Source organism: Siphateles boraxobius, unplaced genomic scaffold (genome assembly GCF_051911475.1).
Source record: "Siphateles boraxobius isolate OS27281-9 unplaced genomic scaffold, OSU_SipBor_1 66, whole genome shotgun sequence".
In the NCBI taxonomy this organism is placed as follows: domain Eukaryota; kingdom Metazoa; phylum Chordata; class Actinopteri; order Cypriniformes; family Leuciscidae; genus Siphateles; species Siphateles boraxobius.
This window is the reverse complement of record NW_027509193.1, coordinates 22,890,151-22,913,555: the sequence shown is the minus strand read 5'-3', so window position 1 is coordinate 22,913,555 and position 23,405 is coordinate 22,890,151. Positions and strand designations below refer to the sequence as shown.

At 38.4% G+C, this 23,405-nt stretch overlaps 1 protein-coding gene across 7 annotated transcripts in view; it reads left to right on the top strand.

Annotated features, from left to right (window-relative positions):
• The window catches only part of caskin1 (CASK interacting protein 1), a 120,820-nt gene that overhangs the window by 58,274 nt on the left and 39,141 nt on the right, over window positions 1-23,405 (top strand). For all 7 annotated transcript variants that reach the window (XM_077213033.1, XM_077213029.1, XM_077213034.1 and 4 more), the window contains exon 2: window positions 12,944-12,995. In XM_077213033.1, the coding sequence (XP_077069148.1) occupies window positions 12,944-12,995 (52 nt within the window). The remainder of the gene's footprint in view (window positions 1-12,943; window positions 12,996-23,405) is intronic.

Below are 23,405 nucleotides of genomic sequence, written 5' to 3'. Positions count from 1 at the left end.
CTTATGCAGAAATAGAGCACTGGATCTCAGTAGGATAAGGCTGATGCATGCTGGGTATGCAGCCTCTGTAATTTGGGAATGATCAATGAGGGTTCTCTAGCCGTGGCAGCAGTGCTGTGGGAAATAGATTAGCTATCAGCGTACGAGGAGAGGCAAACTCACCTGTGGGTTGCAGATCCCTTGAGGAGACGCAGCTCCGCACTAACACTCTCAGCCGATGACACTTGAGAAATGAACCTGCGTGCATGCTAACATGCCATTACGAGGAGTGTTTGGAGGGTTTGTTTGGTTTCTTTAGTGCCACAGAGAGTTTACAGGAAAATAGGAGGGTATGTAAAGCTTTTTTTTTCAGAACTTGTTTTAATCTGTCCTGTTTTGTGAGTGTATTTGTGTGTGTTGAAAGTAAGTGTTGAAGGGATTGTGTGGGTGCGCTGCACTTATTTTTGTGCACATGTGTAGGACGAGATATATGATGCTTGTTGCCTAGCAACTCCATTACACCTCTACAAAAGACATGATAAGAGAGCTGCTTTGCCATAAAATATTGCTGTACTTTTGCATAAAACAATCTTGAATCCTTTACGCCCAGCGGCTTCTCTTTGTACTTTAAGTCAAGAACAAAATGATTGTGGTTTTATGGAAGCTTGATATAAACTTGTGTGTAGGATACAGGAAGGTGAGATCCCGGAATAACCCCACGGGAAGAGCACCAGATGGTCTCCTCTGTTTTACCTGGAAGGGAAATGGCTCCACAGGAAGTTCAGGAAGCAAGAAAAAGTGGGGTCAAACTGGATCAAAAGCTGCTTACAGCTACTGAGAAGTCAAGCTGCGTTCCTCTGCTGAGCAGCAAACTGCTGTTGACATGCTCAGGTTTTATCTTACACGTCCTCTATCTGAGAAGAATTGTTTTGCTTTTTGTTTGGATCATAGGAGATGAAATATTTTTGGGAGGGAGTTGATGAGGAGGTCCTGGGGTTATGCACTGAGGAGTCAAAACAACCCAAAACAAAACCCCCTTCAACTCCCCTGACAATACAGTGTCAACAAAAGTTTGCAAAGAGAAACACATAAATAGAACAGTTGCAGTTTGGAGACAATGAAACATTTAAGCTTGTTCTCATGCTTTTAAAAGTACTCTGGCAAAACATCTGCCTTATTATTTTTGTGATTGATATGTCACAGTTAAATTAAGAATGTCTTTTAAATTTCAATTTGAATCCTGAATTTGAATTTAGGTAGCGGACATGGATCCAGAATGGCAATTCAAATTTTGAATGTAAGGATGTATCAATGCACCAATGCTACATTTTTCTAAATGTCATAATCATTTGTTAACAAACAAGTATTCATTACTTCATTCATTATTACATTGTTTAAATTAATACTTTTTTCGCTAACTGTGATTTTATGTACATTTCTGAAATACATAATTTAGAGAGTTACCTCTGATAACAGATCCCTCTAAATTGTAATGTGGGCTCATGCATTTTGAAATGATGTGTATTGTTAAAAGCGCTATACAAATAAATGTGAATTGAATTGAATGTATAATTAAAATTAAAAGGAATAGAAATTCACAGAAATTCATATTGTAGAAATTAAACAAGTTTTTAGTTTAAAAGTATATATAGCTTTTAAAGGTTTATATGCCTTACAGAATGAAAAATACAGCTAGATCTTCAATTTGAACAATAATTTTATTGTTTCTTATTTTGAATCTAATAAAATGGATTAAAAAATAAACCATAACAAAATTCATGCTGTTAAATGTTTTGACTGAAAAGTGTGCTATATTTCTTTTCAATAAATGCAACTTGTTTTGCTATTTTGTTATGCATTACTTTTCAAAGGTTTGGGGTCAGTAAGTTTTTTTTTGTATTTTTGAAAGAAATCTCTAATATTCACAAAAGCCTGCATTTATTTGATCAAAAAAAACAGTAAAAATGGTCATGTTATTACATATTATTACAGTTTAAAATAACGGTGTTCTATGCTAATATATTTGAAACTGTAATTTATTCTTGTGATCAAAGCATCTTTCTTTGATGAATTTTCAGCATCTTCAGTGTCTTCAGTCTTCAGTGTCACATGATCCTTCAGAAATCATTATAATATGCTGATTTGATGCCCAACAAACATTTATTATTATTATCAATGTTGAAAACAGTTGTGCTGCTTACCATTTTTGTGGAAACCATATGTTTTTTCAGTATTCTTTGATCACTCAAAAGCTGAAAAGAACAGCATTTATTTGAAATTTTTAGTAACATTGTAAATTTCTTTACTGCCACTTTTGATCAATTTAATGTTTACTTTCTGAATAAACATTTTAATTGGTTTAAAAAAAAATACTGCCCCTCCCCACAAATTATACATATAATGCAAATACATATTTCCCCCCCCACTGTGTATTGTCAGAATAAACTGCTACCTTTGAATATTCTTTTGAATGAAACCTTTTTGAAATCAGATGATGTAGTTACAGCATGTACTCGCAAAGGCTGGCAAGGCCATGCTAACCAGCGAAACTTTGACCCTTTGATTAGACTAGATTGGGATACCATTACTTACACATCCAAAATACACAATATCCCCCCTTTTAACAATGTTTCAGGGTTCACTGCAGTGATAGCCAGTAAAAGTTTGGTTAAAAGTATGTGTAGACAGTGTGTGTAAAGTGTGTCTGAGACTGGGAAATAGTGGAGCGAGGCTGGGGAGCAGTCCAGAACATGGAAGAGTCGCCCCACCGACCACTAGCCAAGAGAAGAGGCAAAGCAAAGGAACGGGGCCAAGCTTTAACTAATCACTTTCCATCCGCTCTGCCAGCACCATGGAGACTCAAACGTTACTATTAGCCACCTGCCAGCCCTGCCGGCACCAAACCCCGATATGAGGTTTGGTTTCGCCCCGGTTCTTTTGGAAATGGCCGTCGAGGGTGATTGTAATCAGGCCAGTTCACGAGCATGAAACGGGAACTGCTCCCAAGTTACTTGGACACTTGGAGCCATTCCTTCCCTGGGCTGGAGTGCTTTCTCTGCCTGTTTTTGATCTCTTTGATCCGCTGTCAGCATTTGGGTGATTGGATTGTAGGAAGAGCACCTCTCAGAGGACGCTTTCCTTTCCGTCTTTCTCATTCACTCTTGTCTTCCTTATGAATGAACAAGTGAATGTGTTGTGTTCGCACCCTGCGGGTCCCTGCATGTAAAGATGTGTGTCGTGGAGCTCAAACTGAGAGCAAAAATGTCTTTATTAGACTGCGTATGTGTGCTTATGTGTGAAGCACAGACCTCAGCAGTCGGATCGGATGAAGGGGTCTCATTGTGTGCATTCTGGGAAAAGCCCAAAGCCACTCTGGAGGTGTGGACATTTTCCTGCTGCTACTATAGCAAGCTGAGAGCTTGACAACGAGAAATGAGCTTTGATGCTAAATGATTTAAATGGTGGATAAAACTAAGGTTTGGATGTGAAATGGGATATGAAAGAGAGTTGTTGCTAAGTTTAGCTTAGCTGTTGTTTGCTTTGTCAGTGGGCCATTTTCCTCAACCCCAGAGACATCAATCAATGCTTGCAAGACAATGCAAATGCAGCTTTATAATCAGCCTCTTTTTTTCACTGAAAGATTTTAAAGTGCTTTTGTTTATGCTTACAAAGTTAGGCCTCTTTCGAAGCCACCACTGACTTGCAGAAATATATTGCTGTTTTTGTTTTACTGCTGTTTTGTGTATACGTTTTGGGGAAATTTACATTTATTATTTAACTCTTTCCCCGTCAGCATTTTTGAAAAAAGTTGCCAGCCACTGCCAGCATCTTAGATCATTTTAACAAGTTTCATGATTCCCAGGATATTTTGTTGTATGAATATCTGAACATGCAATATGTCATAAGAAAGAACAGACATCTGCTTTTAAACAAACAAACAAACAAACAAACAAAAAACGTTTTATTCTAGCTTCATGCATTTCATTTTTATCACCACTTGAATGTGGGTAGATTTAATAAAAAAAAAGCAACATTTTAAAAAAAATCTTATTTTTGTCAAATACTATGTCTGGCTGGGATTCAGAATGATGATCAAAACATAGATGGAGTAGATAGAGTCCATCAACACCCCCAAAGCTTCACAGTCCTGTAGCTCATCCTGGGTCAACATTTCATTCAGTAACATTAGGCTGTTTTGATTTTTACGCTGTCTAATGTTGATGATTGCGTTATTTTAAATATACATATGCTTACATATGACATGATATCGCTTGTTTCTGCTTCTTTTTTGCCTGTGTTTTGATCAGGAGATTCAGTACTCTTTCAGAAGAAATGCCATAGCACCACCTACTGTATAACAGTGAAAACATGGAAAGTTTACATTTATTCATTTAGCTGACGCTTTTATCCAAAGCGACATGTCAGAGGTCACACGCCTCTGGAGCAACTAGGGGTTAAGTGTCTTGCTCAGGGACACATTGGTGTATCACAGTGGATTCGAACCCGGGTCTCTCACACCAAAGACATGTGTCTTATCCACTGCGCCATCACCACCCCAGGTGTTCCGTCACAAGTGTCACAAGTTCCGTCAATGGTGGAGAAGTGTTGTCTCACAAATTACAGAAATTTTCATCAATGGCAGCAGGGAAAGGGTTAAAAGCTCATAATAATAAAAAAAATGATAATAAAAAAAAATATATATATATTTTACAAAATATTTTAAAAAAATTAAGTACTTAATAAAGTATTATTTAAGAAAAATATAAAAATAATAATAATAATCATTTTAATTTATAGCACAACTATAAAATTACAGTGCTGATTTAGCTGTCTTAATTTCTTCATTTTCAAAAGTTAAAGAATCAAGCTTTTATTTTGGCCAATACCACAGCAAGCCCTTAAAGCTTCTCTTTTGTTGACAACAGCCAGTTCATAAGTGCTTCTCGTTACAAGTGTGTGAAGATGGTTGACGCATGTTGCATTCTTAAAGGCATGTTATAAGCAACAAGTTGACCTAAAATATAAAAATTTTGACTCTTGATGGCACCTTTTCCAAAAAACTTACTTTGTAGCATTTTTTAGGCTATGCCCTAAAACATACAAAAATTATTATAAAATATTGCCATACAGTTGATTGCTCCACATGATTTATTGTAACACCAAATTATGTTTCAGGCCGTTAGGTCCAGCTAGCATTTTTATAAATGCCGAATTGTGCATAAAAATAGTGTTTGCTGTGTTTGAAGTCATTTTTGCATGCATAACATTTATTCATGAGGCCCAGCTGTGAGTCACTCTTGTGGGTGACTGCCAAAGTTATTCCAGATGTGTCACAATATTTCCTCATGCACATGGCTACCGTACATACAATTTGTCATAGTGTATGGGTCGTGTGTACTGTTCTTTTGTTTGTAAACATGGTCTGTCAAGTTTAAGCCTTAGTTAATCCTCTGGATACAGTTGAAAATTCAGAGCTTTAACCATTGCTGTTGATAGAGCCTTTCTATTGTTAAACTTCAATCTTTACAACAATATGTACCAATTGTTCTTTGGGCATGGTACCGTGGTAATATTGTTGTATTTTTGGATACTAACATGATGGTAATGCCATGGTATTTTTTCACGTATCTTAAAATACTATTGCATGTACTGTAGTAATTATTTAGTAAAATAATATATATTAGTTTTCAAACCTTTTGATGCCAAGGACCTCAGAATATCATGATCTCCTTGCAAGGGGACCCCTTCCTAAAATGTAAGGTCAAGATTTCAGTGAAATATTAAGTGGCATATTATAGGCAAAACAATGCATTGTATCCTTTTATTTTTTTAAATTAAATAATTTACTTTTACAATACTGTCCAAAAGTTTGGGGTCAGTAAGATTTATGTTTAAACGGGTGGTAAAATGTCCTTTTCACAAGATGTAAAATAAATATCTGATGTCCCCAGAGTGTGTGTGTGAAGTTTTAGCACAAAATACCCCACAGATATTTTTATATAGCATGTTAAAGTTGTCACTTTTTGAGGGTTAGCAAAAACGCACCGTTTTGTGCCTGGCCCTTTAAATTCAAATTAGCTGCCTCAGTGGGCAGGGTTTCAAGAGCTCTTGTGTGTTAGCAGCTGCGATTACCTCACGCAGACACACTAAAATGACAGAAACTGCTGTGACTGTAATGTTAAAACAGAGTCAGACAAAGATGGAGAGACTCAAGAAGAAGTGACAACATGTGGAATGCAACAGGACGTCTCTGAATGGTTAGTTGGTGAATTTATGTTGCTGATGTGGAGTTAACTATCTTCAATTGGCATATTCTGTCATGATAATCTATAAATCGCTCATATAGGAACTGTTGTGAGATGCACACAGAGTGACTTTTTATTGTATGTGAAAAGAAGGATGCTAAAGTTTGAGCTTACTCAAAAATGTACTCTTATACAACAACTTTTCCTCTTCTCAACATGGACTGCGTGTTCCCAGGGGCGGAGTTTATGTACATTTTAGGGATGCTGATGTCACTAACCCGGGAGGAATGTCGTGTAGTCCCTACCAGCCTTTTGTTGTAGTCCTTTTCTTTAAAAGCAAATATCTCCCTTTGCTGTGAACTTTGAGCATTGTAACTTTGCAGATGTTGTTTATGCTCAAACAGCAACAAGTGAAATCGTGTTTTACCACCCCTTTAAATAAAATGAATGAAAGTAATGCATTAAAGGGTTAGTTCACCGAAAAATGAAAATTCAGTCATTAATTACTCACCCACATGTCGTTCCAAACACGTAAGACCTTCGTTCATCTTCGGAACACAAATTAAGATATTTTTTATTTAACCTGCAATCTTTCTGTCCCCCCATAGCCAGCAACGTAATTGCAGCTTTCAAGGCCCAGAAAGGTAGTAAAAACATAGTTAAAATAGTCCATGTGACTACAGTGGTTCAACCTTAATGTTATGAACCAACGAGAATACTATTTATGTGCAAAAAACAAAACAAAAACAACTCTATTCACCAATTTCTTCTCTTCCGCTTCAGTCTCCAACACTGTTCATGTTTTTGTACATGTTGTCATATCTTCTTTTTTACCTAATGTTAGAATAAACCCATCACTGAAAATACTAGCCTACCTTTTTGTAAGTGAAACTCAACTGGAAAACTGTAAATTCTATGGCACAGTACTACTAGTCAGACGGCCAAGTAGAGTAGAGTTTTGGCAGCATTATCACAATACTTCTTTTTATGTTCCAGGAAAGTTTTCACTGTCTATTTCAGATTAAGAGAGCACAGCTGCAGATCTAGGCTATAAGATGCATTCTAGCTGGAACACATTTCCTTACTGTTCTTCATCTGGCATCCAGAACTTTCAATGCCTTTGACTCATCACCACTCTAGCCTGTCTCTGAAATGCTCAGGGCCTCATCTGTTGTTCAGAGGCTTTATAATGACCCCTCACCCTGTCTTTTTTGTGTGCATCACCAAGTACACTACACTAGTCCCACTTCGGATGGCCTGCAGAGAGAGATGAGTCACAGAGAACCTTTTCCACTACATCTCATAACATTCTTCTGTCTGAAAACAGCGGATATGCAGAATCAGTCGTGGCCGGGCAGCATTCGCTCTTTCTCCCCTTGTTGCTGTCTCTAGTCCTGTAGTCAACTGTTTGATTTTTCCATTAGAGCTTCTGTCTCTTTTATCCACTCCGATATTTTAGCACAAAGCAACAATGGATGTCATGTCGTAGTCCTTTAGGGGGAGGACATGAGGACATTTCTCCTCAGTCAAAAGGCAGTCAATCTGTCTCCCATGTGCTTCTGCTGGAAACTTCATTCAGTTCAGGTCATTTCAGGTGTGGAGAGCACTGTTGTCATTTGGGGGGAATGTATTCTGGCTTGACTGCTGTTGTTTACCTCTTGTAGAATATACAAGTAAATGCTGAGTTTTTTTATGAGACCTAGTTGTTGTGGGCTCACTCATTTTTACAAAGAGGCAAAACTCCTCCTCTTGTCCCCAGAGCGAACATCTCCAGGCTCATATTTGTACCTCTAAATGTTTTCATACAACAAAGCAACCTAGTTCTGTCTTTGCTCTGAGTGTGTCAGTGTGATGTAATCTTTTGTGTTCAGTTTTGATGACCAGACTATTCAGCGGGTTAACTGGGCACTATAAAAAGATCTGAAGGAAGTATATACAAAACAATCCTGAGAGAAGCTGAGTTTACCTAATTAGTATGTGCATTGAAGCTAAGGCTGATGTTTATTATTGCATTGCTTATGCAGCTGAAGAATGGTTTAAATGGTTTAAGAAGTCATATTCACAAGTCACAAGTTCTCAGTGGTCTGACTCCTATACTGCTGCACCATTAAATTCAATTACTGTTAACCGATCATTTTCCTTTAAGAAGATTACTCCTGTCGATGTCTACTATGTTATCTGTGATCTAAAAACAAATAGTAGTGCTAGTCCTGATGATTTAGAAGCTAAATTTGTTAAATCCGTCGCTCATGTATTAATGTATCCTCTAGCAGATTTAATTAATTTGTCATTAACTTCTTGTTCTATTCCGTCTATATGGAAATGTGCAAAAGTTACTCCACTGTTCAAAGGTGGAGATTCATCTGATGTCAATAATCATCGGCCAATTTCTATTATTTGTGCTATTGCAAAAATCTTTAAGAAATTAATATTTAATCAACTATCAGCATTTATTAATTCATTTCACATTTTATCTCCGTTACAGTCAGGCTTTAGACCTAATTTTTCCACTACGACTGCTCTGTTAAAATTTACGAATGATGTGTTCTCGTCCATTGACAAAGGCCAAGCAACAGGTGCCATTTCCGTAGATTTTTCTAAGGCCTTTGATATTGTTAATCATTATCTTCTTCTTGATAAGTTGTATACTATTGGTTTAACTAGAGATGCTCTTCTCTGGTTTAATGCTTATCTTCACAACAGACGTCAATGTGTTGTTTTTCAAGGTATTCAGTCAGATTATGTAATTGTTGAAAAAGGTGTTCCACAAGGTTCCTCTCTTGGACCATTACTTTTTTCTATTTTTATTAATGATTTACCTCAGATATGTTTAAACTGTTCGGTGCATCTTTATGCCGATGACACGGTAATTTATACCTCTAACTCTGATCTGTCACAAATTCAGAACTCTTTACAACTCGACTTTAATTTGGTTCAAGAATGGTGTCATAACAATATGCTTACATTAAATAAGAGGAAATATTGCTGTATGATGTTTGGGTTGCGTCGTTGTCATTCGAACACTTTTGATTTGAATATTATTGTTGATGACGGCTTATCTCTTGAGAATGTCAATGCATTTAAAGATCTCTGCCTTTGGATCGACTCAGAACTCTCTTTTAAGCCCCATATAGATTATATTATTAAAAGAACTTATCACTGCCTGCGCTTACTTTATTGCTCAATTAATTGCTTTACATTTCAAGACAGGAAAATAATCCTAAATCGAGAAGACAATTTCATTGGTTTTTGTTTATCTTTAAACGTGTTTATTTTGTTTGTCCTTCTTATTCGAATGAACTTTTGATTCTATATAGATCTCCCTACTCTCTTAGACATTCGCAACATCCTTTTTTCTTTGTTCCAAAAACTGTTAGTGTAGTTGGACGTAGGTCATTTCTGTATAAAGCCCCTTTTGACTGGAATAATCTTCCTGTTTCTCTGAGATCTATTACCTCTCTTAATCGCTTTAGGTCATGCCTATTCTCTTATCTTAAAAAAACTTGTCTATGTTTCTGATTTTATTTTGTTTTCTCTCTGTACTTGAGATTCATTTGAGGATCTTTTGCTGTTATTATGTGGCTCTATGTGGATGCTGTATGATGCTGAGATTTTGTACTGAAACTATGTTGCGGGTGTGGGAAGCCCAAAAGAGTGTGGGAAGAGGGTTGAGCTTTTGTTTTTGTAGTTTTGTTTGTTATGTGTTTTGTTTTATGTTGTCTGTGCTGTATATTGCTTATGTTTTTAGGACCCTCTTGAAAATGAGATGTTATATCTCAAGGGGCTATCCTTTCAATAAATAAATTCAATTAATCACATTTGAATGTTTTTAGGCTGCGCAATTATGTTATGAGGCTAGCGATTTACTATTCTTGCTCTTTATTAATGGAAGAATATTGGAAGGATGATCAAGAGTCAATGACACATCAGTCTCAAACTTCCATATCATCATGTATGTATCCGTAAATATATTTTATAATGTAATAATAGGCTATTTCACAACATTGCTGTTTTTACTGTACTGTTGATCAAATAAATGCATCCTAAGTGTAAGATAACTTCTTTCAGAAACATCAAAATCTTACCATATATATTTGGTTTTTAGGCATACTGAATTTTTTTTCACTCAAAGGCAACATAAACCACTATTTCCCACAATTTAAAAACAAAATCAGTAATAGGTCATCCTATTGATGTAAACAACTGAATAATTGATAAAAGATGTGAAAATAGAGTCTCTAAGTAAGAATCCATACGTCTGCACTTTTCACATTGCCATTATTGGGATTAGTGCTAACATATACTGTACAGTACCTTTCATCTAAAGGATCTTGTTTCAGAGGCCGAACGGTTGATAAACAGTCCATCCGAGAGCAAGAACACAAAAGTAGCAGCTCCCTATAGATAGATATTCACCTCTGTAACCTTTGCATCTTGAAATAGAAGCACACTTGTTTCCTCATAAACACAGGCAGCCATTTACTGGGGACTTACTCAATCCCTGTCTTTTATTTAATATCAGTCCCCACTCTGCTCTGTTTGCACACATCAGGTCAGGCCCGAGAGGTGGAAGTGTTAAAGATAGAGCAGAAAAAGACACACAGATGTTCTCTGTCACATTGAGCAGCAGCTGTTGACAACAGCCCTGTATTCAGGCTGACTGATGTAGATGGCTGCGAGCAGCTCCACTCCAGATGGAATACGGACCTCATCTGGCATATTCTGATCTGCTTCAAAATCCCACCGCTCATATCTTAGGCCAAATAGAAGCCCTTTTACCAGGTGATAAAGATTTTATCACTTATAGACCAGTTAAATCGGTGAAATCTCAAACAAGCCAAAGCCACAGGCTTCAAAACGTCTGGATGAATAGACACTGTGAACATTCCTCCTGTTTACCATTGGTTGATCAAACAGAATCTGTCTCAAATACATGCCATTGTTGCTGAGTAATTTGAAAGAATGTTTTGAGAGTACTTTTTGTGGCCTGATACTTGTCCCTCTGCAGAAGTTGGGATTGGAGTACTACAAATTCATAGTGTATATCCATCCATTATCACTTTATCCTTAGGGTCGTGGGGGGCTAGAGCCAAAAGGCCTCATTATGCTTCTGCATCAACTCCACGGCGTAGCTACGCCATCACTCCAACGGCGTCGTGGCCGTTTTATGGTTCTGCGTGAGGTTGCGTTGCATCGCGGTGCATCTGACCAATCACAGCCCTTGCGGTATGCATTGCCTCAACGCCTAGTTACAATTTTTTGGAGGTGCACGTCGAGCTACGGCGGAGGGGTCGGAGAGGGGTTCGCTGCGACGCAGAGGGGTCTGCTGGGGTACGCCGTCGATCTGACGCAGAAGCATAAAACAGGCTTAACCCCCGCTTCTTGGGCCACAGGCAGGGCTCACACACAAACATTCACACTCACATTTACACCTATGGAAAAATTTGGTGTCCATTTCATAGTATTGATTATTGGATTTTTTTTTTTATCTGTTGATATTGAATATCTATTGGCCAAAATTTGATATTTAGTTGTGTGCATTTCCCCTATTTTTACAATTAGATTTCCTTAACTGCCATCTAAATCTCGCTTAAAGTTAATCTTCGAAAACACTATATTTAGACTAATTGTTAACAATGTTAAATGTAATCTTAAGCAAATCTCTAAATTAATATCCATTTTCATACTGTGCATTATACAGTTGTGGTCCCTCAATTCACTTGTAGCATTTACAATTTGTGCTTTTATTTTTGTTTTATTTTTAAAAAATATTTTTTTGTGTGAAAATATTCATATTTCATTTCAAAATTGAAAAAAAATAGTGTACAAATGGGGATTTATTTGTGTCTAATTCAGACTGCATTTGAGCACCACGGCACGAGGTGACCGAATTCTTCCTTTAAACCTGCATCCTGGTCCCTTGGTGGCGCTGTGAGTGAAGCATATGGGATTTATGGATGGAATAAAATGTCCTCCACAGAGTCTCTTAATGTCTGTGCTGCTGTTAGGGGAAGTGATGCACTGGACGGCCCCTAGAGACAGGCATAGCATTCTCCCCCATGTCTGCTGGGAAACAGGACAGTTTGCCATCCACTTGTATGCAGGTCCATTTGAATGCAAACTAAAAATGGTCATGGTGTACAACCTAAATGACAGTAAAAGTATTTGGTTTTCTTTGTGTGACAAGGATTCATGGGTAACTGACCGTACTAAACAATAGTTCTGGCCCACACAACTGAGAAGAATTATTATCCTGTTGTTCCTTCTCTCTAATTAGTACAGCCAAACTATGAAGATTATGTGATGTTAAAAGTATACATTTCAATAATTGATTATGCACCAACAATAATCATAGTCATATCTCAAGGCGTTTTCAGTTGGAAGTTGTAATGCAGTGCAGAGTTTTAGGTACGGAGTGTGTTATTTTCTGGTCATGCAGCTTTTGTACACACTCAGTATTCTAGTGTGTACTCAAAGTTGCTCACTTACACACATGCCCTCAAAATGACAATCCTAAAATAGAGAATTTTCCAATGCTAATTGGAAATTCAAGCCTTAAATTAGATGCACTGGTCTCCAACATTCATCTGTGCAAATGTTGCTATCTTTTGCTACAAAAACTATATATAAAACCTGCTGTGAAATGCCCTTACTCCCACAGAGTACTATGGTTGCTTTTTAAACATACTTATCCCTCTTTCCCTCTCTTTTTTCTTTAGAGTTGCTGGGCTCTGCCAAGAGGGTGAACGTCAACTTTCAGGACACTGATGGGTGAGTGGGACATATAAGGACTTTATATGGCTCCATGTGGTAGACTCTTGTAAACATGATCGTTCCTGTCTGACTGCCAAATGTCCTCGGGATCTGCCAGAGCTTATGTGCACTTGTTGGTTTAGAAAAACTTTTATTTAAGTCTATTTCCCACTGACTGGGGACAGATACACTTCTCAAATTTACTTGTAACAATGTGTTGTTTTATAACAATGTTTTGGAAGGTAGACTATAGAAGATTTTTCATTTAATCTTTGGTTAGAAATAAACAAAATACTAGTAAATAAAAATGGGTTATTCCTTTACAGTAAGCCTTCAGTAACGTTATATATTCAGAGCTGTTGGATCTGATTTGGCAGGAAATGTCCACAAAAAATGAAAATAAAGTCTGTCTATGTTTCAGATGGCGATAGCCAAGAATTTTGTGGTATACCTTTTAAATGTGGCTTAAGTGTCCAAATACTTTTTGGAACTGTACATTGCTGATTGCTGATAAAATGTCTAACTTGATTATGATATGACTAGAGTATATGACAGACATATTTGCTCTCATCCAAATTGGTTCTGCCACATTCAATACTTCTTTCAGCCGCACTTGATGTTTGTTTAGTTTTATCCAGTTTGTTTCAGAAGCAGAGAGCATTGTGTTATTTGTGGCAGTGTTTTATTTGTGCTAACGTCATAGTGGGATGAATCAGACATTTGTTGGGCTGCCCCATAAGGAACAAAAATATATGGGAATATACTGCAAAATATAATGCGCTATATTACATAATACATTTCCACATATGGGAACCTAGTGCTTATATTTTTCAATATACTGCAATATATGCTTTGACCATGTATGGCTATATATTAATGAATATTAAATATTTATAAATGAATACAAAAATAGCATTACATGAAATATTCACAAAGTTTTATCTTTTATTGTGTAGCCTACATATATTGCACATACATGTTCCCATATAAATGTGAATGTATGTTCACACATATATTTACACACACATTCACGGAATGAGTTACAACTAGGGATGGAACGATTACCGGTTTCAGATAAACCACAATAAAATGTCCTCACGGTTAGTATTATCGTTTAAATTGAATTATAATGAAAACCGTGTTCGATTATCGCAATTTTGAAAACTCGCGGTAAATCCTGTCCAGGCAGCACCAGTCTGACAGCCGCAGCATGCAACGTTGTGGAAAGCAGTAACAGTGCTCGGGATTCGGGAGATTCATCCCCCAAAAATCCTCCCGCCGCCGATGCAGCTTCCGATATTGTATGTACTATTCTCTATTATTGTTAAGCCCCACTAAAGATACACAAAATATTGTAAAGCACCATAAAGTTTTCGGGCACTATATTCCAAAACTTCTGAAGCCATTTGATAGCTTAATGTGATAGCCTGGCAAGCCAGACCTACATCAAGATGTTAGGTCTGGGAACTCACAATTGGCATACCTCAATCCGAGGGGCGGGATAAACGGTTGTCTTTCAAATTCCCTCTGCACGCAATAGGACAGCGCTACAACCAACAAGAGCAACGAACGGCTGTGGATGAGTGAGTCCCATGCGTTTTTCCACCAGAGGAGCTAGTTGATATATTAAACTTTTGCCGTATCCGGTTGTCAAAACTCCGAACACATCTTCCTTTTTTAAGAATGACTTAAGTGACATTCTCTTAACTCCAAGTCATCCAGAGTCGTGGCCGAAGCCGATTCGAAAGACCGCTGTTCCACAGCAGCATCTTCTTTGTTTTCAAGTAGCAGGAAATCACCTATGGAAATCATGCGGAACCGTCACAACTCTGCCGTCATTATGTTAAGCACGCCCACCAACTCTATACACGATGTCATTCTCCATTCAGCATTCAAACAGCGTGTCGCGTACGGTTACGACAGTAACTCACTCCAAGATCAATGTTCCCATACTTTATTTGTAGAAAAAGGTCTACAGGTCCTTCTCAAAAAAATAGCATATTGTGATAAAGTTCATTATTTTCCATAATGTAATGATAAAAATTAAACTTTCATATATTTTAGATTCATTGCACAACAACTGAAATATTTCAGGTCTTTTATTGTTTTAATACTGATGATTTTGGCATACAGCTCATGAAAACCCAAAATTCCTATCTCAAAAATTAGCATATCATGAAAAGGGTCTCTAAACGAGCTATTAACCTAATCATCTGAATCAACTAATTAACTCTAAACACCTGCAGAAGATTCCTGAGGCTTTTAAAAACTCCCAGCCTGTTTCATTACTCAAAACTGCAATCATGGGTAAGACTGCCGACCTGACTGCTGTCCAGAAGGCCATCATTGACACCCTCAAGCAAGAGGGTAAGACACAGAAAGAAATTTCTGAACAAATAGGCTGTTCCCAGAGTGCTGTATCAAGGCACCTCAGTGGGAAGTCTGTGGGAAGGAAAAAGTGTGGCAAAAAACTAGAGATGCACCGATTGATCGGCTGGTGATCGGAATCGGACGATTTTCAAGTGATCGGCCATGATCGGCGACCGGCCAGTCAGTCTGACATATGCAGATTTTTTTTGGCCGGTCAAATGCACTCGGGCGCCGCATGATTAACATCGCGCAAAATCAGCATCACACGTGCACACAGAACACACATGTTGGAAACCTCGTGAATTATGGCCGTTTCACACCGCAAGCGTGAGCAGCGCAGGGGTTTTTTCCCCCCGCGTGCATGTTTATCAATGAGTGCATTCACACCGAGAGCAGGAGCAGCGTGTGAGCGTCGAGCAGGAGCGCCGCGTGAGCAGCAGTGAAGCGGGGTTTCGGCGCAGAGTCTATTTTTGCTGCGCTGCTCGCGCTCAATTAAAGTGATTGTTTAGCCTGGCTGGACATGTGGCAGATGAGAGAAGAACTGTTTGCGAAATAAAACTTGCCATTGATGTACAAGTGATTGCAATAGGCTGTGTGTGTGTTTTGAGAAACATCTTTATACTGCAAGGCTATATTTATTTTATTTTTATTTGCTTTTTATATATTATTTTATTGCCATTACCTGTTTTCATACAGAGATTTCGTTTCGTAAATAAGTAAATATATCACTATTTTTTAGTTGAATATATGGAAATGAAAATGGTTCTTCCATACCATAACACTGCATTTAGATATGTGTGAATTTCCCACATCAGGAGTAATAATTTATAGTTTTATTTTATTTTATTTGTTCAAAAATTTTTCTATGTTCTATGTAAAATGTTCTATTAAAGAAAAGATCGAAAATAAATATTTGTGTTTGCTGTAAAGTGGTTAGAAAAAATGAAATCGGAATCGGCTAAAATCGGTATCGGCAGGCCAAACTCATGAAAAATCGGAAATCGGAATCGGACTAGAAAATTGTAATCGGTGCATCTCTACAAAAAACGCTGCACAACGAGAAAAGGTGACCGGACCCTGAGGAAGATTGTGGAGAAGGACCGATTCCAGACCTTGGGGGACCTGCGGAAGCAGTGGACTGAGTCTGGAGTAGAAACATCCAGAGCCACCGTGCACAGGCGTGTGCAGGAAATGGGCTACAGGTGCCGCATTCCCCAGGTCAAGCCACTTTTGAACCAGAAACAGCGGCAGAAGCACCTGACCTAGGCTACGGAGAAGCAGCACTGGACTTCAGGCATTTTGGCATTTCCTTCTCCCCAGTCTTCCTCCAGACTCTGGCACCTTGATTTCCGAATCACATGCAAAATTTGCTTTCATCCGAACAAAGTACTTTGGATCACTGAGCAACAGTCCAGTGCTGCTTTTTGAACAAAACCGTGATAATATTGATAATCGTGATATGAAATTTTCATACGTTGCATCCCTAGTTACAACAGATTTCTAGTTCCCAGCATGGTTTGCTTCTGTTTGTTAAAGGAGAGCAAATGTTAAATTTAAGTGTTATTTAATGTTATTTAATGTGTTTTGCTCAATATTAATATAGGGGGAGATCTATGAGTTTTTAATGTTCTATTATTTTTTAATTTAAAGGTTTTTCTGGTATGTCTGAGTTTTTAGGGTTTCCATTGTGCTGAAGAGTAGAGTCTGTGGTGAGGTTGATGATTGGCCTATTATCATCAATACTATAATTACTGTATTTTAAAAGTAATGGCTGTGCACTCTCAGCACAGTGATAGTGTCTTGGCTATTATTCTGTATTTTCAAATATACTGTTAAACCATTTAATATATTGATCATTCATATATGAGAAATATATTTTCGTTTCATAAGGAGCTACTGTAGAATATTTTTCCGGATGTTGTATAAAGACAACCATGCACTCTTCTATAGTTTTACCTGAGTACAGCATGACTGAAAAGAAGACTCTGTGTTGAGACATAATGCAAAAGGTGGTTTGTGGTTTGGCACAGAGCAGAAAGAGACCTGGACCACCAGCGTTTCTAGTGCTGCATGGTCAAACATTTCCGTTGACGCAGCTGTAAAAAACAATGGAATAACAAATAGGAATTCAATACTAATGTGGAGCCAAACAGTGGAACCAAGGTGTTAACAGATTCTCTGTTGTATCATCAGATATCATCTTGTTACAAAACAATGAAACAGTGCAAATCAGGAACAAATTATTCTTATGAACTGATTATTTTCAATGATCCAGTCATGTGTTAGCCATTTGATTCGGACAGAGAATCGTTCAGAGCTGTTCTCAATTGACTGAACAACCATCTTCATCTAGCGATACCGTAATTTGTCAACTAAAAAATACATTTGACTCCTAAAATTTGCATTTTAAGGAGCAGGTATAGCTCCCTAGCCTTTTTTTTTTGTCTGTTGTCAATGGAGCACAGTCTATTTTTCAGCCAGTAACGTCGGTGGTACGGAGTATGTCGAATTTTACAGAATTTGCTCCTCACTTATTAGAACACACTCGTGCACACAGTGAATGGGCAGGCAGCCACAAACACTCACAGATTTTCACATGCGCAGGCGGACAGGCAAACACACACTGACGCACACTCTCACACATATGCAGTCCCGCTGAAAATACACAAACATTATCTAACAAAACAACACAACCACTAATAATACTATCTCAAATGACCCAAAATACATATCTGCTTTTAGAGATCCAAAGATCAAATCCTGTTTTATTTCGCCGTAATCTGTCAAGCTGTGAAACCAGCAGAATAATTAAAAAATCTCTTCTATTGATCACTGTCATTGAACAACGGCGGCATTCATCATCACAGCTCCGCTTCATGGGTTTTAAGGAAATGAAAGCTGTAACTCTAAACCGACGGATACCTCTGTGCGGCCTGAATCCTCACACAAGGTGTGTTTTTACACATGCAGCCTTGCTCAGGCCGAGCTCACATTTGAATCAGCAAGATAAATGACTTGCACATTAATTCCTTCTCCATAGACTATTGCTTTCTACACAAAGATACAATTATGTTGCCTGCTGAGTGGAGAATAGAGCGGCACTGAGAAAATGGTGTACAGGCCAGAATCTCTTGTCCGAGGTTAAACTGCTACTGTGGGCTGTGGTCCATCTAGCCTTGAAATGACATCAACAACATCATCTTCCCCTGCGAACACCATGTGATTGATTGATGAGGGTACAGCTACAATGTCTAAAATTTAGGTTATATAAAGAAAAAGTAGTCTTAGCGTGTGTTCACACTTGTTGTTCGGTTGGCTTGTTTCGTTTGGTCTGGACCAAAAAACAAACAAAAAACATTTAGTCCTGGCCAACTTCGTATTCAGATTGGCATTTTTATCACCGAACCAAAAGATTCAGAACCTAAAGGCATAGGGAAACGTTCACAACCTGATTGGTCGGCTTTTATGACATATTGCCAATTTTGAGATGGAAATTACTAAACATCCATGTTCTGGGCTAAATTTGCCCATTGTATATGCGTAGCCTATATAATGGCATTTCGACCAGTTGAGAACTCATGAAGAGCTTATAAAATGTGTAAAGGAGTCAAATCAGCCTCAGGAGTTGCGGTTCCAATGCCTGTACCAAACTGTGATGGACAACACCGCGACTATGACAGGAAAAAAAGATCTGCGTGATTATTAGATTATTATTATTTTAGGGTTTCATCTTCCTGTTTTTGGTTCGTTTACATGTGTTTGGTCTGTGTTGCTTTCGCATTTCATTCAAACCGCACCAGAGTTTGTTTGGAAGTGGACAGAGACCAATCTTTTCAGCAGGCTTGTTTGGTGCGCTCCAGATTTCGGATGGCAGCGTTCACAAATGAACCGCACTAACAGAGCAATCGCACCAGAGTTTGTTTTAATCAAACCAAACATGCCAAGTGTGAAGACACTCGTAGTGCGGTAACCCTAACCCAGTGTTCCAGCATTTGCTAGGCGATTGCTGGGTGGTCACTAGGGCATTGCTAGGTAGTTGCTAGGGTATTACTAGGCATTTGCTAAGGGGTTCTGGGTGGTCACTGGGGTGTTGCTAGGGCGATTGCTATAGAGTTCTGGGTGGTAACTAGGACATTTCTGGTTGCTAGGGCATTGCTCGGTGGTTGCTTTGGTATTCTATGGTGTTGCTAAGCAGTTGCTGGGGGCTCTGGGTGGTCACTAGGGCTGCACGATTAATTGTTTTTTAACCCAAATAGCAATTTGAAAGGGAGCGATTTTCAAATCGCAAGTGCTGCGATTATTTCGATTAAGGACTATCAAATTTAGTAACAAACATCCACGTAGTCATTGACCGTTTGCTTTCTGAGTATTTTATGTTTGACGCAGAGTTTACCAATAGGGGGCAAGAACGTCATTTGGAAAAGATGCATGCGAATGAGAGCGGTTCAACTCCGCAACAAAGTGTGTTTGTAGAAGAGCAAAATCCTGCAGATGACTTGGTACCTAAAAAAAAAAAGCACAGCATATGTTTGGAATTATTTCCGACGTTTTGATGTACTTCAAAGGCTTGTACTTTCTAAAATCTGCCGAACGTTTGTGTCGTCCTTGCGAGGCAACTCAACAAACCTGTATCAGCACCTGCAGAAGTATCACAGACAAATCTATGATGAATGCATGGCCAAAAGCTCACTGATGAACACACTGACTGACATCTAAGCAAACTTCAATTGCTCAAGTGTTAGAAAGTGCCACACTCTATGACAAATCTTCATGAAGGTACTGCAAAAAACAGACTGCATAACAAGTTACCTGGCTAAAGATATGGTGGTGATTGATCACAATGGCTTTGCTAAGTGGTTGCTAGAGTTTTCTTTGTTGTTGTAATGGTGTTCTAGGTGGTTACTAGGGTGTTATTTATGCAGTTGCTAGGGGCATAGGCGGCGATTTATGTTTTCCTCCGTGGGTGCTCATGGGCGCACGCCCTTTAAAAAAAAAAGAAAGAAAAAAAAAAGTCAAAAAATGTTTGCATTTCAGAACCGAACGAGAAGCGCAGCGCCGCGTCTATGACAACTCGAGGTAGCCTATCGCACACCGGACGCGCACTTTGTCAGTTTATGGCCAGCAATATTGTAATGTTATGTTTAAGGACATTATGGAATTAAGATAATGTCTGTACTATGTTATGATTGTACTGTACAATTAAATACAACCGTTGCAAAGTCTGCAGTCTGAACACTTTAACTCAGAGCGTCCAACTGAATGAATTGATAATATCACCTGAAAATCCGATAACATCAGCAATTTTCATTCAAGCAGCTGATTTCTGTAAACTAATGTAAAACTAAATGTATAGCCTATTGCAGCACAGGTTGTAGCCAGTATATACATTAACGACGATTTGAGACAAATACATGTAATTTAATATAAAACTATGTAAATCGCGCTCTGTGGCACGGCAGGATTTTGAACAAGGTCCGTAGCTGGGCGCCGCCGGTGTGTGTAAGTTACACTCATAGAGAACAATGTGTTCGAATTTTAAAAGACATGGCGCTGCGCTTCTCGTCCGGTGTGCGACCCCTTTTAGGAAATGGACAGCCGCCGACACGAACACACCTATTTACTTGATAATAAAGCCGTAAAGTAGGCTATCTTTCAACTCAGGACCATAGCTCAGGACAGCGCCACTTCTCACAAATACAGACAGGATTGGAGATCAAAAGTTTAACTCCGATCAGAGGTGTTTTCATCCGAGAAACGCTGTGATTGGTGGATAGGATATGGAGCAGGCGACTGACAGCGACATAACCAATCACAGTGTGACAGACGCTTCACATAGCACCAACTGCAATGTTTAATTTTAAATGAATGTAGCCTACTGGTAGTCTGGCACACGTGGGTGCTCGATATTTTCCGTGGGTGCTCGAGCCCCGGAGCACCCACGGTATCGGCGCCTATGGCTAGGGGGTTCTAGGTTGTCACTAGGACATTTCTAGGTGGGTTGCCATAGTATTTGTTGAGGTCGATAATGGCACTGATAAGTGGTTTTTATAGTGTTCTAGGTGTTGCTAGGGTGCTACTAGGCAATTGCAAGGGAGTTCTGGGTGGTCACTATGGCATTGATTGGCGTATTCTTTGTGCTTGCATGGCATTGCTAAATGGTAGCAAAGGTGTTTTAGGTGGTTGCTAGGGTGTTATTTAGACAGTTGCTTGGGGACACAATTAGTGTGTTCAGCTCAGTCTTAGAATGTTTCAGCTAGTCGTTAAGTGTGCCCCCCTTCTTTAGGGGTTCGGGGTGGTTTCTGGTTGTTAGGGTGTTTCTAGGTTTGCTTACTGTATGTTTTAATGACAATGTAATCTTGGGGATTTTTTTTGCCTGTTTTTCATGCAGGAGATAAACTTTGTAATACTGATCTCTTAAAAAATACAATATAGCAATATGACTCATGCCTATAGCATAGTGTGGGAAAGTTTTTACTAAGTTATTGATATTATTATTATTTTATTTGAATCTGTATTTATGTCAGATCTGCACTCTAAAAAGTGGTAACCTGCAATTGTCATTTTAAAGAGCTATTTCTACCTGATCTTGCCCCTAATTTTAGTTTTGTTGGTGTAACCTTACATATTAAGGTTGATTCACTAATGTTAAATAAAAAATAGATATTTTAATAAAATCAATGAATTTTAGATGAAGCACATGTTTTATTTTGCCATTTTTTAGTGTTTTTTTTCCAGAACATTTTGAGATGCATCGGGAGCAGCACCCTCAGTTGATACTGTAATAATATATTGGGGAAACAGATGTGGTGAACGCTCCAGTGCATATTTGTGTTCGTGCTGTGGAAAACGTCAAATGTGTTTTTGCAACGGTGAGCAATGGAGCTAATCACAGACATAGTTGTTGATCTCTTGAACACTATAACGATTTAGAGGTGTTTAAAGGGATAGTTCACCCAAAAATGAAAATTCTGTCAGTAATTACTCACCCTCATGTTGTTCCAACCCCGTAAGACTTTCGTTCATCTTCGGAACACGAATTAAGATATTTTTTATTAAATCTGAGAGCTGGATCACTACTCCATAGGCTTCTAAGGGATTGAAACGTGCCGGCCCCGAAAAGTTATTAAAGACATCATTAAAAAGTGACTACAGTGGCTCAATCTTAAGTTTATCAAGCGACGAGAATACGTTTTGTGCGCAAAACCCACCAAAAATAACGACTTTATTTCAACTATTAATTTCCTTCTCTGTGGGCCTCGAGTCAGTTCACTAGTGTTATAGCGTAAGCTTCTGTTGTTGTACGTCGCACGCATCACACACATGACCAGCGTCGGCCAATTGTGAGCCTACGTGTGACGTACAACACAGAAGCACTACGCTATTATACTACGTAAACTCACTCGAGGTCGACAGAGAAGGAAATTAATAGTTAAAATAAAGTCGTTATTTTGGGGGGTTTTTGCGCACAAAATGTACTCTCGTCGCTTGATAAACTTAAGATTGAGCCAAGATTGAGATGTCTTTAATAACTTTTCGGGGCTGGCAAGTTTTATCCCTTAGAAGCCTATGGACTAGTATGGAGGAGTGATCCAGCTCTCAGATTTAATCAAAAATATCTTAATTTGTGTTCCGAAGATGGACGAAAGTCTTACGGGGTTGGAACAACATGAGGGTGAGCAATTACTGACAGAATTTTTTATTTTTGGGTGAACTATCCCTTTAAGTTACTCAGAATTCACTCCTCGCTCAAAACACGAAGATTTGCACATCAAGCTTTTATTCAGTGCTGAGTTATGCAGGCTCGCAATTAACAATCTGATTAACAAACAAATTATAGACACAATGTAAGTAAGAGATTTAATGTGCATTTTGGCAGCTTCATTGATTGTAATGGAACTTTGTAAGATTGCGAGGAACTGACAAAGCGACAGTGTTTTAGTGATTGTAAAGTGAGCGCTCTTTCACGCTACAGTCTATATAATTCATTGAATAAAACTGTTGTTTTTCATGCTGCTTAGAGGACCGACAGCCAATTGCATGTTGCAAAGTTTTGGAAGT